Consider the following 17,306-nt stretch of genomic DNA (forward strand, 5'->3'; position numbering starts at 1 on the left):
TATTTTGTATTATTATTATTATTATTACTTTGTTTCGGAATTTCAATTAGGCAAGGGGCCATGAATAGGTCGCAGCTTTTGTTGTATCATCAATCAATCATTGCAAATTTTGAAACCAAATTTGAGGTTCAATACAGAGAGAGAGAGAAGTTGTATCTACGTTATTTCTTAGAATATTATTCAGCATGTTGACATAGGGAGTTTTCCAAAATGTCATACATGTATATATTCCCTAATCTTATTGATTTTATTGGATTGCCAGATTACCAAAAAGTTATGATTAGTTTCAGTGATCGAATTGATCCTTCATTGATTATTTTACATAGTTTTGATAGTCTTTTGGGCAGATTGATTCATATTAGAGATCTGACCAGGCTAATCGTCAGTAATTAGCTGTTTTAGTAGCATTTAAAAGTAAAACTGATGCCAAAATCTAAATCTGCCGACAACATCTTTGTGTTAAAGTATATTTGAGTATTTGGTATGGGTTGGCCTCCAAAAACACAAAATTATTGGGTTTTTTTTAGTCCATACAACAGAATATACCGGGGAAAAAGAAATATTAATTTGATTGTTTAAATTCAACTGAATCGCTGTCAGTTTTCAATACTAACGACAGATTTCGGGGATGTATTCCAAACATTTATTTACCCAGTATGCCAGTCCTGGAATGAAAGAGTGTTAAAAAAGAAGCTAAGGTTTAAGAACCATAACTTCGAGCTTGAAACCGATTCCAATTTAGTTGTATATAGAAACCATTCCCCATTTATTGTATGTATGCCTGATTTTCTTCCTTTTTTTGGATACGAAAATCTTCTACGCTGATTAAATTCAGGCAAATATCGCTGATGCTTGCAAATCGCTGGTTCTCAATGGAACAGAGAGAGGAAAAAAGAGTACGCAGTGACGTGAGAGAGGCTCAGTGCAGTTATAGAATAGGGGCTTTGGCTTGTGTGTGTGTGTGTGTGTGTGTGTTTGTGTGTGTGTGGCTATGGTGATGGTGATGATGGTAGTGCCAGTTGTCCCGGACCCGTTCCAGGTTCAACCCATGCTGAAGTACACAAAACCCATGCAAACAAACGGGCATTTCATGGCAAACAACATGGCTGCAGCAAGAGTGGGTGGTTCGGATGGGAGGAGTGGGGTGCATTGCAAAAGCAATGGCAGAGGTTCTGCTGCTAACTACCCTAGTTCTTATTGTTGTTGCTGCTCCTGGTGCTGATGTTGCTGCTGTCGTGCCACAGGCAGAGTTAGGCAAACTGGCAAATACATTGGCAAGGCTTTTGTTTGCGCTGGCATGGCCTAGGCTATATTGAGAGAGAGAGAGAGAGAGTAGGTAAAGAATGATGCAGGAGCAGACGGAGGAGGAGCACCAGCTAGGCAGGATCTGAACTCATTCGCATTCACAGTCGTTGGCATTTTATTGTTGTTAGTCGACATCGACGTTCTTGCTGCGTTGCTGCAGTTTCGGGCATTATTTCGGTTTAGTTTGGTAAATACACATGCAGCACATGACTCTTCCAACCCCCCCCCCCCCCCCCCCCCCCCCCACTCACACACTACAAACATCCTTCTCTCATAAACGCTATCGCAATCGTCATCAGAAGTTTTTGGAACAGTTGAAACCAGAATTCAAGTTGCATTCTTCAATGCATTTTTCGTTCATTAAATGAATTCTCTAGCAACATGAAGCTAAAGGGAGAGCTATCGGATTCTACTTTCAACTTCTACTTCTTCTCTCTCCCCTTAGACGTTCTCCAGTTTGTTAGTTTGGTTTTTGTTGGTTATTTCGGCTAAAGTCAGTAAATAAATAAAACAAAATGCTCACCAAATCGGAAACTGACCAACAGCAACAACTGCAGCAGCTGTTCCCCCTCTGGGCAAAATGCAAATTTATTTGAGTTGAGTGGTGGGAGGTGGACCATGGCCGGACTTCAAGGTGGCTCCATCTCCTCCTCGTAGCTTTAAAGTACACTCGCACACAAAGGACTTGCAAAAAGGTTTTTTTTTTCTTCTTTTTTGGGGTCCCGAAATGCATCCTGCATCCATATATTCCTCGTCGTAGTCGTTCTCGTCGTCGTTGTCATCGTCACAAATTCCATTTGGCATTGAATGCGAATCGGGGCACCTGAGATGACCTGAAAGGGGCGGGGCGGTGCCAAGCGGGGCGTGGCTGTCATATTCTGAAAGCAATTTCACAGGCGAACCCAAAACGAGTAACAAGAATCGATAAATTCGTTGGGCGTGCAATTTGCTACCACGATAGAGGGAGATGGTCATGGGAGAGGGTATGGGGAAGAACCTTCAAAAGAATGAGCCTACATGGTACGTAGGGTAGGGTGAAGCGGGGGCAACGATGGAGTGAACGGATGGTAGGTAAGTGCGTAGGCATCGTTACATGTGGGCTGGATGGCTGACTGGTTCTTTGCATGACTGAACGAGAGGACCGTGTCCGAAATTCAAGTTTCAGGGCCCTCCTACCTCATCATCCGCCTCCTCGCTTTCTTTCACCTCTGCCTCATGCGAACACAGCTTGGAGTCCACGGTACGCTATGCAAATTGCCAGCAAATGCAACGAGGCGTATACGCAATTTTTGTTCACTCGCAACGCGGTGGCGGCGGCCAAACTGGTGAGCAGCAGAAGCAGCAGCAGCAGCAACAGCAGGCGACATCAATCAGTTATTAGCACAGGAAATCCGTTCCCCTATCGCTGCCTCATCCCTACTCTCCCATTCCTCCTCTCTAGCTCTTTCTCTCTCCAACTGGAACCCGCAATGAAATGGGGCCAAAAAGGAAGCCGTTCCACAGATATAGAGATAAAAGGATGGTTGGGTCCCGGGAGCAGTGGGGTTTACAATTTTTAAACTTGGCAAAAAGGTTTTTAAAATGTCAAACATCGATGCACTGACTAATCTTATCATAGTCCCCGCTCTATGTATATAAGGACAAAGTTCTCACAACTTTTACAAGATTTTAATAAATTGAAATTTTGTTTCTTTCAGTGCCGCCCAAGGCTGGACAGAAGCGACCGGCTACCAGTCCGGCCCCCCATCACATACCTGTGCCGCATCATTTGCAGACACCGCCAGGAACTGGTGGTCCTGTGGCCAACAGTCCGGCTCCACCAGCGCCGAATGCCGGCCTGCTGAACCACAGTCTGGCCAATAATCACATTAGCGGCACTCCTTCGCCCTCCCAGCAGCATCAGCAGCAACAACAGCAACACCAACAGCAGCAGCAGCAGCAGCAACAACAACAACAGCAGCAGCAACAACATCAGGCCCATCAACAGGCAGTGGCTGCTGCAGTGCAACAGCAATTGGCCGGTGTGGGAATGCCACCAGGAGCCATCAATGCGGCTGCGAATGCGGCCAGTAATCGCGGCTCCTTTGCCGCAGCCCTGCGAACATTGGCCAAGCAAGCAGACATCAAAGAGGAGGATGTAACACCCACATCGGGGAATCCCCAGCAGCCTTCGAGCGCATCATCAGCCGTGCCTCTTAACTCGGTGTCAGCCGGACGAGAGCAACGGGTGGGCAGTGGTGTTCCCGGGGATGAACGATCGGCAGCTGCCGCGGCCAATAAGAAACGTTCGCCTCCGTCTCCACAGCCGCCTGAGAAAATCGCCCGACTAAGTCATACGCCGCAGGCGGCATCCATGCAGCCAGAGCTGCTGGCCAGAAGTGGCTTCCAGCCATACAGATCGGATGATCGGCTAATGCATCCAGCTGGTCCGTTCCCCCTAGAGGCCTATTCGCACTTTGCAGGTCTACCCGGACTCCCGCCAGCAGGTAAGTCAAAAGATGACCTTAAAATATCTTGAATCCGGCTTAAATTTAATCCTCTTGCAGCATTTCTGAACCCCGCTGGATTGCCGTACTCGGATCCATTGTTTCTGGAGCATCGCTACCAACTATTTAGGGCTGGTGCCCATCACTCGCATCCTCATGCAGCTGCAGCCGCTTTGTATCCGCAGATGGCATCGCCCTATTCCCACCTGTACTCCATGATGCCAGGTGCCGCCCTGGGCATCTCACCGGCCATGCACGATCGCCTGAAACTAGAGGAGGAGCATCGAGCGCGTCTGGCACGCGAAGAAGAGCGCGAACGAGAGATGCAGCGGGAGAAGGAGCGCGAATTACGCGAACAGCGGGAGAAGGAGCAACGCGAGAAGGAGCAGCGTGAACGCGAACAGCGCGAGAAGGAACAGCGGGAGCGGGAGCAAAAGGAGAAGGAAGCCCGAGAGCGCAAGATGCGCGAAGAAGAGCGTGAGGCAAGGGAGCGGGAGCGCCAACAACAATTGCTTAATGCCTCCCACCACTACTCCAATCAATTGTACTCCCCGCTCAATCGGAATCTGCTCGGCTCCATGATGCCGCATCTGAATCTGGGTCTGCGCGGACCACCCGGCTCCCTACATGGACTACCGGGCATGTCCCATTATCATGCAGCAGCGGCCAATGCAGCCCAACGGCAGAGTCCTCACTCAGCAGCTGCAGCCGCCGCCATGGGTCTCAATTTGGCTGGCATGGCTGGTCTACCACCTGGTTTAGGAGGACACGGACCTCCCCCCAATCTGCAGCATCATTTGCAGCAAGCAGCCATGGGCTTAGCACCCCATCCACATGCTGGCTTCTCGGCCGCCGCATTGGGTCTGAGCGCCCATCCTCATAGCCTGAATTTAAGTCATCCCCACATGTCGCCGCATCATCCTGCCGCCTCCCTGGCCGGGCATCCGCATTCAGCCGGGGCAGCTGTCCCCACAACTAGCTCCGCCATGCCCCCCGTTACGGTTACCAGTTCATCCACTTCCTCGCCCCACAGCAGTCTAAACCTAACATCGGCCGTCAAGCTCAGCTCGGAACAGGTGGCCCACACGTCATCCGCCCCAACGGTGAACAGCTCCACCACACTCACAACTTCCACGCCCAGCTCTCAACACATTCCCACCATGAGCCACTTCTATCATCCTGGTCACCTAGCAGCCATGCACGCAGCGGCAACAGCTGCGGCCAGTGGCCTGACGCCAACGGCTGCCCACCAACAGCAGCCGAGCATATCCCAGCACCCCAGTTCACCGAAGATGACGCCCAGCACACCGACTAGCTCGGCGAGTGCAGCGAATGGCGCCAGAGCAGGCGGAAGTCCCCATGCAATGAGGCATCACATTGCCGCCGCAGTGGCTGCAGCTGCTCAGCAATCCGCGTTGATTGAGAAGTCTGCTGCTGCTGCAGCGGCGGCGGCGGCCACGGCTAGCACTACCCATGAGCCGGCCACCCTCGACTTGACCGGATCAAACTCAAATTCCAGCAATCAGGCTCCCTCCAACGCTAGCAGTGGGGCAGCACCCACCAACCATGAGCTCAACGGCGTTGAGTCAAATGGGGCCCAAGAGAACAAGGAAACGGTGATTAACAGCATCAAAGAGGATCCTCTGAAGAGCTCAACTCCACCCGCTGCGGCGGAGAAGAAACTGGCAGCGGAAGCCACGGCAGAAAAGACACTGCTACCAGATAGCTCACCGGAGAATTCATCGCGGCGCAGTGCTAGTCCACCATCGGACACGAATGCCTCACAACCGGTTACTGGAGGTGTCTCTGCCGTTGCAGCGGGAACAGCTGCAGCAGCAGCAGCTGGAACAGTGACAGCAGCAGGTAAAGAGGAGACCCCAAAGATTGTAGAGCCGAAACCCTCGACTACACCTAACCCAACTGCATCAGCAGATCTGGGTGTCGATAGTCAGGAGGAGCAGAAGCGTTCTTCTTCCCCTGACACAGTGTCCAACTCGGGTAATGGCAATGGCAATGGCAACAGTGTCGGTGGTGGTAATGGTGGTGGTGTGACTTCAACTACAAGTGGCACCACTTCCCCGCCTGTGGTTAGCAGCAGCACTGGAACTGCCACTGGCACCGGCACCAGCACCGACACCGGCGCCAACACATCCACCAAATCAGCCTTAACCAGCGATGAGGTATCGACAAGTGCCGCCACGTCGCTTGCCGAGCCAGCCAGATGAGGGAGAGATTAGGTTTAAGTTTAAGTTTTTCAAAGAATTCGCCTCGGAATCGGACGGACCGGAACTAGTTAAAACATCTACCTTCAGTTAAAATTAACTAAGAGATAATTTAGTTGTTAATCCTGAAACAGACAGCAACAAACAAACAAACAAACAAGCAGAAGAAGAAGAAAGCGAAAAATCTTTATTTATACAAGAATTTTTTGTAATGTATTGCCAAGATTTGGTTAGATCCAATTCGAAATGTTTTAATGTTTAATTAATTACTATTATTATTTTTCGCTCTTTATTTAACATCTTACATCTTAGCAATGGCCTCAATAAATCATTTATTTGTTTACGATTTGGTATTTTTGTTTTCATTTTCACAATTTATGATTTCTCTTCTCTAAGGGAAGGCATTCTCTTTCTCTCTAGCTAATTGAACATTTTCCACAATTCCAACATTCATTTTTCACAGAAGACAACAGCTCCAAGCCGGCATTGGGCAGCTCCTTGGGACGCAGTAACAGCACAGAGGAGGCCACAGCATTATGACACCAACTCTTCAATAATTCAAATAACTAACTAATGAAAAATTTCGGTGATGTCGGAATGTATTTGCTCTCGGAAAGAGCTCTCCATCAGCAGCGGAAACGGATGCTCGATGAGTTTCTCAAGCTTTAGAGTGGAATAAGTGGGACAAGCTATTGGAATACATTCATACATTCTCAAACATAAACTTATGTAAAACGCATTTCCCCCACCCACACCCCATACCCTCTTTTTAAACAGATCAGATATCAGATATTTGTTTGTTCTCGGTGTTATCTAGACCCAATATCCTATCCAAATCCAACCGATTCTATTTGTAATTTGTAAAAATATAAAATCTGAAACTATATTCTAAGTACATGAAATGTAAAATTCAATATTGTATAAATCTAGAAATGGAATTCATAATATTATGAACTTTTGAGTGTAGTTTTTGTGTGCAAATTAAAATTAGCTGTAAAGTTAGACTAACCCAATAACAAAAAAAGAAAAAACGATGAAACATGAACAAACCAAAATAAAAAATAAAAAAAAATAACCTTAAAAATCAAGTAAGAAATTTATATATATACACAAAATATACAATACATAACTGAGTAGCTATATATATATATATATACATATATATATTTTATTCTTAAATTGCTAATAATTGTGATTTGGAGAGTACGAAAATGGAAAAGATTATGAACAAAACAAAAAAAAAAGAAACTAAAACTGAAAAACGGACAAAAAACGGAACTGAAATTTAGATAACGAATCAAAAAAAAAAAAAAACAAAAAGAAACCAACCAAATAAGATAAACCGAACAAAAGAAAATGAGAGATAATCTGGAATGGATTTAGTTAGAAATGCAAAAGGCTTGAAATGAATTATTTTCCAAACTTTTTGGCCCTTAAAAATATAAATTATTTCTCATTCAAAACATTTGGTTCCAATTTATTTGTCTTTTATTATTTATTTGGAATACAAATTGTAGAGGTAAATCCAACCACAACAAGACAAAATAGCAAAAGCGTATCCAGTAAACATTATATAAGAATATGGCCATAATGTCTCAGTATATTTGATGTTTATAGTAAGTAGCTAAATGCCATAAAACAGAACAACAACACAACTCCTATAAAGAAAATTGAAACGAAACAACCAGAAAACAAATAATAAAAATAATAATAACTAAACAAATCGTCCTTGCATGATAATATCGGCGATTCGATATGATATACATATATACCCTTGCAGTTTAAGGCTTAATCTACAAAAATGTCAGCACTGAATTGAACAAATGTCTGGTAGTTGAGTGCGATTAAAGCTTGATATGATGATTCACATTGTGAAAGGAATATATACAATTCAAAAAGTCCAGCCTGAACTAGAGGCTATCTGACATTTTTATAGGAGCTTGAATATATTATCCGATTGCCTTTGTGATATGAAGAAGCATATAGTTCGGAGAGACTGCACAATTATAAGAATATTACAATGCCTGTGGAATTTAATATTCTCAAAAGATAATAAATGACTGAATTTGAAAACGCACATCGATCAGCATTGAAATGTCTTAAAAGTAAGGATTGTTGTTTAGGTTCGCTCCTCTTTCAAGGACAGCATATTGACGGATATTGCAAAATATTTCATTATGATTACAGACCCTAATAGATATTAATTTCTTAACTGCAGGGTCATATATGTATTTTATAATAATAATTAATAAACCCTTTCAAATATGTTTTACTTCATTATCCTATTATTTCTTGTGTTTGAGATTGCCTACAATTGAATATACTTATATATATACATACATATATGTATGAGTATTTAAACATATACATATATTTGGTAAAACATAATAAAGATTTATATTTTTAATTTTTAATGCATAAATCTCGAGCAATCTGTGATATTATAAAAGAAAGTAAAGAAAAGTAAAACCAAAACCGAAACCAAAAGTATAAAGCCGCAAGCTAATACTAGATAATTCAGATACAAACGATTCCACATAAAGAAAAAAAAAAAAACTCGAAAGACACATATGTTCCGATCAGATTCAGATTTCCTTAACCAAATTCTCACCCGCCCCCTCTGAAAAATAAACACATTCAAGCCAGCAACAAAAACTGTGTAAGAACCAGTATAACTGAATGACGAATATATATTTTAATAATTAATAGCAATTAAATAGAGTTCTGCAAAAGTTATGAATTATAACTGATTACTGAATATCGTATTGGCGCGCGCATTGAGAAACAAAACCAAAAATGAAAAGCGAATACTTAATTATGTACTTAATTAATACCCAGAAAGTAATTGCGATGGCTAATCCCAAGCAAGATAATTCCAAAATAGTTTCAATACAAAACAAAAGAAAGAAAAAACCTAAACACAAAGTAACAAAAACAAAAAGAAAAAAAACGCAAAACAAAAAAAAAACTAAATAATTAAAAATAAATAAAATAAATGTACTTCTCCCTCAATCTTCGTTGTGTGTGTAAAACATAAATTGTAAGCTAACGGAAAGTAAACACAAAACAGACAAGAAACAGAAACAGTCAGTCACAGATCCCAAAACAGAACATCCAAAGACATCATCAATAACTCCGCCAACTCAACTTCATCATCAGCAATCACATCATGGCCAACAACTATAAGAAGCAACCAACTAACTACAAGCAGCCTACATATCCGGGGATTCCGGTCGGAAGGAACATTCAACCATGTGGCAAAAACAAACACGAAAAACCGTAACCAACACAAAACAGAAAAACAAATAAACAATTTAAACAATCTTGTGCAACTTTACATAAGGCATTTATGATTTTATCAAATAAACTGTACGTAAGGATTAAACAATTTGCCTTCGCATTAATTTACAAATCTTTAACAACCTAAAATTAATTTAAAATTAAATAGGAATCTATGTAGTTATGTGCTGGCAGCGATTTCTGTCCTCTTCACATATTTCATTAGCCGAACAATGGTCGACGGGGTGACACCCTGTATCCGACTGGCGGCGGCAATTGTCAGCGGTTGAATTAGAGCTAGTTTTTGGCGTTCTTCATTGGAGAGACTCAGTGTTTTGGAGAAGTAATCAATGTCCGAGGGTATGGCCAGACGCTCCTCTCGCCGCACCTCGTCCACATCTCGTTGCTGCTCGGCCACAAAGAACGAGTAGAGAGCCTCGATTTTAATTCTCTCCGATGAGGCTTTATCGCAGTCCGGCCAACTCAACTCCCCGGGACAGAGTTGCAGTAGTTGTTCCACTGTGATATTATCTGCTGGTATTCCGAGCATCTCAAATGCCGTTTTCTCCACCGAAGCCTTCGCAGTGGGCAGACCCAAAGACGACCTCCAGAAATTGCTGTGTTTCTTCAGATTCTTTAAGGCTTCAATGCCAGCTTGGATTTTATCGAACGTTTGTTGAAAATGACGATAACGCTGCTCAGAGACCAGACCAAAATCGTAGCCCTTTCGGGTGAGTCTCATGTCCGCGTTGTCGGGTCGAAGCGATAAACGGAATTCCGCTCGACTTGTGAACATGCGATAGGGTTCATTAGTGCCCAGTGATGTAAGGTCATCTATAAGGACTCCAATGTAGCCCTCAGTTCTGCTAATGGTCAGCTGTTTGCCATCGTTCTGGTGAAGTGTCTTTCCCGCCGCATTGGCTCCTGCCACAATACCCTGCGCCGCTGCTTCCTCATAGCCGGTGGTTCCATTTATTTGTCCAGCAAAGAACAAGCCCGAGACCCGTTTCGTCTCCAAAGTGGGATAGAGTTCGCGTGGATCGATGTAGTCGTACTCCACACCATAGCCAGGTTGAACTACCTCAGCCTTCTCCAAACCCTTGATGGCATGGACCAGTTCTATTTGCTGCTCAAAGGGCAGAGTACAAGAAATGCCTTGCGGATAGATCAGAGGATTGTCAAATCCTTCTGGCTCGAGCCAAACCTGATGAACTTTTTCGCCAAAACGCAATATCTTGGATTCAATCGATGGGCAGTATCGGGGTCCTGTAATCTCCTCTGTAACATGCCGATTGACATGAAGATTATCACGAACTATATTGCTAACCTTGGGCGTTGTGTAGGTCAGATAGCAGGGTATTTGCTCGTCGGCATTCAACCAAACCTTTTTATTGAGGAAGGAGAAAGGATTGGGTGGATTATCACCATCGTGTCGCTGTAGCTGGGAGAAATTTATACTATCCTTGGCTATTCGAGGCGGCGTACCAGTCTTCAATCGACCCATACGAAATCCTAATCTATCAATGGCTTCTCCCAGGGCCTGTGCCGGCTTATCTCCAATGCGTCCAGCTGGACGGACCTCTAATCCAATATTAATGTGGGCTCTCAGAAATGTTCCTGTGGTAAGAACCACCGAGTGACTGCGTACCTCCTCACCATTGGCCAATAGAACACCCTTGCAATGTTTGTCATCCTCTACGATGAGGTTGTCCACAGCTGCTGCGCTTATTTCCAGATTTTTGGTATTGCCAAGTTCCTTCTGCACCGCCTTCTTGTACAACTGCCGATCGATTTGAGCTCTAGGGCCCCACACAGCCGGTCCGCGGCGTCGATTTAGCACCTTATAATGGACTCCGGACACATCACAGCAACGGGCACACACGCCATCCAAGGCATCCACTTCGCGCATCAGATGACCTTTGCCTATTCCTCCAAATGAAGGATTGCATGACATTTCGCCAATTGTCTCCAGTTTATGTGTCAACAGCAAAGTGCGAGCTCCCATCCGAGCTGCGGCAGATGAGGCTTCTGTTCCTGCATGACCGCCGCCGATAATAATCACATCATAGATGTCACCTGGCAGGGATTGTGTTGATTTCAGACGGCTCCTGTTGCTGAGATTACGGATTATACAGTGGCGTAAGTTCAGCATGTTTCTCCTACTGTTTTGTTGTTTAAATGCAAATCAGCTGTTTAGCAAAACATGCCGATACATTATCGATTAACAAACGTATTGATTTGGTATCGGCTATCGGAACCGGTTCATTGTTCAAATATGTCGATAACGGGGTGTTTGTTGGCGCGTAGAATTTTCGAAATATATCATGTCAAATATGTCACTAAATTCCATTAATATCTTGCTTTAAGTCCCCTTATTCATGTATTTCAGAATTATTTTTAATATATTATTTAGATATTTGTCATACTTTTTAGAATTGGCAGCAAAAAATATTTTAAATATATTCAGAAGCCTTATAGAACATGATATGTTCTAAAATTTAGACTGACAAACCCTTAAAGATAAGGCAAGGCGGAGGGACACCAATCATGAGATTTTAAACATATATAATTTAATTATATATGTATTTTTTATAAAATTCCTTACAAACTCTTTGTTTATTTAATGTGACAAATGATCCTGAAACACTTTTAATCAAATACACAGTTTTACATAAATTTTTTTTATACCCTTGCAGAGGGCATTATAAAATTGGTCAGATGTTTGTAACGCACAGAAGGAGACGTTTCCGACCCCATAAAGTATATATATTCTTGATCAGCATAAGAAGCTGAGTTGATATAGCCATGTCCGTCTGTCAGTCTGTGCGAATGCGTTTTACTCAGCCGTCTTAAGAGCTATCGGGCTTTTTCGTGGTTTTTTATTACCCGGGAAAAATAAAGTATGAAAACCATCAGGATCGGACCACTATATCATATAGCTCACGAAGAACTAGAAGAAACATTTTCATAAAAATCTGAGTATGCTATGAAATTTGCATATGTGATTGTAAAATAGTTGTAAAATAGAGAGTAAAATTGTTTTGTTTGTATATTGATGAATTGAGTTGCAGAAAACAAATTTTGAACATGTAAAATTATTATTACCAAGGAGTGCAAGGGTATATAAACTTCGGCATAGCCGATGTTAGCTTCTTTGATTTTTTTTTTTTTGATTTGCTATACATTTTTCTGCAGAATATAATGTATATTTTAAGTTTTTAATAGAACAAACCACATTTCATATGTATGTACATGTAGAAATGAAAAACTTTTTTTGAAAATTTTGAAAATCATGGAACGCACCAGGGTAGATGGGAGTTTGGAAATTGTACGAATATCATACAAGAGAAGTGAGATTGAGTTGAATTAAACGGCACTCGAGAAATGTTTCATTCTAAACACTATAACCTATATACATACATACATACAGGAATATATAGGAATTGGGAATCTAGAATTGCTTAATGACCTTGAAATGGCCTCTAGTTTAGCTGGCAAAAACATTTTTATATAGTAGGAGTAAGTTTATCCCTGCTATTTATAAAGGAATCATAAAAAATATTTCCGTCACATAATTTCAATGTGGAATATATGTACATAATATCGTTGCCATATCAAATATACCTATGTAGTTTTTACCATTTAGTAATATGAACCTTACAAGATGTAACTTTTCGATATACAATTTGTACCGACAATCGTTAGAATTTTATATTACTTCGTCCCTTGAGGTTTTTAAAGACCGAAATTCGTATAATGATTATATTTATTCAGATTTAAGACGCATATGTATGTATATAGATTGCTAAATAAGTTAGTTTAAAATTGTTTAAACTCTTGTATTTAAGTTATTTACATTTTCTAAAGCTTTTTATACTTTCAATGGCACTGTTTGCATTATTATATAAACTTTATATATTTATAGACATGTATGACTCATAAATCTATCAATCTAACGCTTATATTATTATATTGTAGATATTGGTACATATATATATTAAATATTGCTATTGACTGTGACCAGTGGATACCATCTGATAGATCTAGGAGCATGTCATGCTATCATCGCCCTCCGCTTCGTCAGCTGAATAAGAGATAAAGAGAAAGAGAGTAAAAAAATGATTATTCTATCGGTTACTTAATCAAACTATAGTAGGTATGTACACCCTAGTAATACCCACTAAGACCCTGTCATTGATAGACGCCGAGCATTGACCGCTCCGTTTGCTTGATAGCGAATGTCAGTCAAAATCGGTTTAAGTCACTTTTAGTGGTCACACTTACAAAGTATCTGGAGTCCAAACATCAAAGCAAAGCCAGCTAAGGCGGCAATATATGCGCGCCATCCGGCATGATTCTGGGTTAGAATCTCAAAGAACACCACATAGAGCAATGTACCCGAGGCAATACCCTGTAAAACACCAGATGGGAGACTCGGATGACTGGCTCCGGCTGCGTCTTGCTGACTAATGCCGATTCCCACACCAATGCCAATAGGTGTGACTATCGAGAAAGTGATGAGGTAGATAATAGCCAGCGAAGAGCGTGTGCGAGCCACCAGCAGTTCCATTCCCACGCAAAAAGCAAGGACAAGTTTATGAGCGGCCACAGCGGCGAACATAAACCACACGGTGCTCACTGTCGACTCCAATCCCAATGCCATGCCCTCGAAAAGTTCATGCAGGGATAGCGCCAAAATAATTCCCAATCCTCGCATTGAGGATCCAGAACCATCACTCACTGGCATATGAGAGTGAGCATGGCCATGTGACTTCATCTGATGTTCATTGTGTTGATGAGTTACCATCTCGACCTCCAATTCCTCTTGTTTTTTTCTATAGCTTCGTACCAGGACACTATGCCGAATGCTGTGTCCCCTCTCAAATGCCGCACTCGCCAGTGATTCCTTGCGACTTAATTTCTTTTGATGGCGATGCACGAAGGAATTCATCACCTCATCCAGGGCATACATCAGAAAGAAACCCGTGCAGAGGAACATCTCCGGCAGGGCGAAGGGTGTCGTATCCAAAATGCCGCAAAATTGCAACTTCTCCACAATTTCAATCACTTCGGGAAGCATGTGCAGAAACGTGGTGCAGATTAGGACTCCGCCTCCAAAATATATTAGGCAACGTATCGCTGTGGACTTGCGTGTTTCCTCCGGATCCTTTTGTGTCCATTTAAAGCAACGATCCAGCATATAGGGCAGGCTGCCGCAGACCACAGTGACGACAATGAGAACCACCATGGCCACAATTTTGGCCACCAGCAAGGCATGACGATCCATCTTTCCGTTGCGAATGGCGCGCGGTAACTGATTTGACTCGCTTGCTCCACTGACCAACTTATCAAACAACTTCGACCATCGTTCCATCGACAACAATATATCAATCACTCAATGGCAGTAATTCACAAATCTGATCGTTGTCTGATATGAGGAATTACATTCAACAATTCATTATCAATATAATTTATCTCTTGTTTTTTATTTCGGGCGTTACATGAATTAGCCAATACAAAATATGGTAAGATATTCGATTTGTTCGTGGGCTTACTTGGAGTAAGGATAATTCTGAGAATTCGGACTTTCTCTATGGTAAATATATCCATCTAGGAGGGACATACGAAATGACTTTTACCAGAGGCCTCGCCAACTGAAACGAATAAAAAAATAGTTTAGTGCCAACGATGTTTACGAAAGAGTTTCAAGTTCAACTCACTTGCTATTTGAAGACCAAACATGAGGACGAATCCCACCAGGGACGAGAGGAAGACACGCCAGCCGGCATGATTTTTGGCAACGATTTCGAAAAAGACCACGTACAGTAAAGTGCCACAGGCTATACCCTGTAGAATGCCCGACGCAATGCTGGGCTGATTAGCACTGGCCGTCTCACTGACAGCTATGCCAATGCCCACACCAATGGGCGTGACAATGGAGAAGATGACCAGATAGATGACCGCAATCAGCCATCTGGTGTGGGCCATCATGATTTCCATGCCAATGCAAAAGGCCAGCACAAGTTTGTGGCAGGCAATTGCAGCACACATAAACCACACGGTATCCACACTCATCTCCAAGCCAATGGCCATGCCTCCAAATAGTTCATGCAATGACAGAGCCACAATTATGCCAAGGCCACGCAACCAATTGGGTTCCTCCAGCTCCGACACCTGCGTCATCGGCTGCGACTGCTGCTCGTCCTCCACTTTCACTTCAATCTCAAGTTGCTGATCCTTCTCAACTATTTCCACCAATTGCTTTGGTTGCTGTTTGCGTTCCTGCCTCTTCCGCACCACGAGATACATAATCTCCTCAATGGAGTACATTAAATAAAAGCCAGTGGCCATTAGAACTTCGGGTAAGCCGAATGGTGTGGATGCCAGCATATTGCATTCCTGTAGAGCATTCACCACTTTCAGCACCTCCGGCAGCATATGAACAAATGTGGTGGCTATAAGGACACCACCGCCAAAATTAAGCAAACATAGAACAGCTAGGAAGTCTCGAGCATTGCTCTGGCTGCGTTTTGTCCACTTGTAAAAGCGATCCAACAGATAGGGGATAAAACAAAAGATCAATGTGACCAATAGAAGCACCACAATGGCCACAATTTTGGCCACCACCAGCTGATGATTCTCAGACATGCTGAAAACTTCATGAGAACTGAAACCAAAATGAGACTTCTTTATATAGGAAAAGAAAACGACTCAATTTCAATACATACACAAGTTATCTAGAGATATCGAGCAATTGTGGTAAATACTTTTTAAGTTCTTAAGTTAGGGTGTTTAGATAAAAGGAAATGTAGACGGCCAGACTAACTTAGTCTTTGTTGTAGACGCTTCACAAAAGCGAGCTGATTCTTTTACTCTCAATCAAAATATATTAAAATGGTCTACGAATCGAATTAAAGAATCTTGGCAAATTATCGCCGAAACCAAGACAACCTTACCTATAGCTAAGGAGAAATATTTGATACTAATGAAGTTGTTCTACAATTAAGTTCACTTAAAATAAATGAAGGCTTCAACTACAAATTACAAAAACCTTAAATATAAGGATCTAACATGTTTCTGCACTAATTCTTATGGCACTCGAGGGTATAAAAAGATATTAATCAATTTTTTAGCATTAATTCTTTGTAATATTATTGTTCTTATTATCAGTATAGAATATAGTTGTAAACTATCAACCTAAACAGAAAAATACATCCAACCGAATCCTGGCTGACCCACTTAGACAACTTCTCTACCAAAGTCTGTTTGTTTCGTTACAATTCTCAACCAGTTTTAGCTTAGGCTGATGGTGAAAGATTAAATCTAAACGCTAGCAAATAGTCTCATTTGCTTTGAGACAATACAAACATCTTTTGCAAACTAATATACCCTATTTTGTGGGCTAATATTAATGGGCTAAATAGTGGGAATATGTCTTTATTAACAATGTGTTATCATAGTTGTTGATCTAACACACAACTGTTGTTATTCTGAAATTTCAGTTTATGAATTTTGTTATTGTTTTTTCTTTTTTTTTTGCGGGTGATATCATTTTCTGCCGATCGGAGCTGTTGTTGTCATGCCGAAATTTCAGTTTTCAGTTTTCAAGGCCTTGTGACTTGGGTGAGTGGGCAGAGCTTATAATTTTTTTGTTTTTCAACCAATATCTCCCCTTCGTGTGATATCTACCGACTCGCCTTTCTTTCCGGTGCAAAAGGCCTAACTTATTATGATTTTGATTTTGTTTTAGTCTGACATTATCTTATTTCTTTTTTTGCTGCAAATTAGTGAAAATTGAAAGGTTATATCATCCAATAATTTATTATATTATATAATATCTTCCACAATTATGCGTTTACTGTAAAAATTATTATTGGCATTTATTACATTAAAGAAATAATTATTATGGCAATATAAATTTAAAAGTAATTACTATGACTTGAGTTTGTTTTTTCTTTACTTTTGTCTGTGTTTATACCCTTGCTGAAGGTATGTATGTATTACAATTCATTTG

At 41.9% G+C, this 17,306-nt stretch overlaps 4 protein-coding genes across 8 annotated transcripts in view; 1 reads left to right on the top strand and 3 right to left on the bottom strand.

The window, feature by feature from the left end:
* Positions 1 to 6,359, top strand: part of LOC6643290 (protein enabled homolog) — an 87,088-nt gene extending 80,729 nt beyond the window's left edge. For all 5 annotated transcript variants that reach the window (XM_023176283.2, XM_023176284.2, XM_023176285.2 and 2 more), the window contains 2 exons: positions 3,003 to 3,791; positions 3,852 to 6,359. In XM_023176283.2, the coding sequence (XP_023032051.1) occupies positions 3,003 to 3,791; positions 3,852 to 6,016 (2,954 nt within the window). In that variant the 3' untranslated portion in view covers positions 6,017 to 6,359. The remainder of the gene's footprint in view (positions 1 to 3,002; positions 3,792 to 3,851) is intronic.
* Positions 6,360 to 9,321: 2,962 nt separating this feature from the next.
* On the bottom strand, positions 9,322 to 11,479 carry LOC6643289 (protein MTO1 homolog, mitochondrial). Its single transcript, XM_002066019.3, has one exon. The coding sequence runs from the start codon at positions 11,442 to 11,444 to the stop codon at positions 9,474 to 9,476; it is 1,971 nt and encodes a 656-aa protein (XP_002066055.1). The 5' UTR covers positions 11,445 to 11,479; the 3' UTR covers positions 9,322 to 9,473.
* A 1,631-nt stretch (positions 11,480 to 13,110) lies between these two features.
* LOC6643288 (zinc transporter ZIP1) lies at positions 13,111 to 14,666 on the bottom strand. Its single transcript, XM_002066018.4, has 2 exons — positions 13,577 to 14,666; positions 13,111 to 13,376 (listed from the first exon to the last, which is right to left on the bottom strand). The coding sequence occupies exons 1-2, from the start codon at positions 14,664 to 14,666 to the stop codon at positions 13,336 to 13,338; spliced, it is 1,131 nt and encodes a 376-aa protein (XP_002066054.2). The 3' UTR covers positions 13,111 to 13,335.
* Positions 14,667 to 14,757: 91 nt separating this feature from the next.
* Positions 14,758 to 15,940, bottom strand: LOC6643322 (zinc transporter ZIP1). Its single transcript, XM_002066017.2, has 2 exons — positions 15,013 to 15,940; positions 14,758 to 14,946 (listed from the first exon to the last, which is right to left on the bottom strand). Exons 1-2 carry the CDS (start codon positions 15,938 to 15,940, stop codon positions 14,903 to 14,905), a joined length of 972 nt encoding a protein of 323 aa, XP_002066053.1. The 3' UTR covers positions 14,758 to 14,902.
* Positions 15,941 to 17,306: the final 1,366 nt, after the last annotated feature.

The sequence above is a fragment of the Drosophila willistoni genome (assembly GCF_018902025.1).
Source record: "Drosophila willistoni isolate 14030-0811.24 chromosome 2L unlocalized genomic scaffold, UCI_dwil_1.1 Seg168, whole genome shotgun sequence".
NCBI lineage: Eukaryota > Metazoa > Arthropoda > Insecta > Diptera > Drosophilidae > Drosophila > Drosophila willistoni.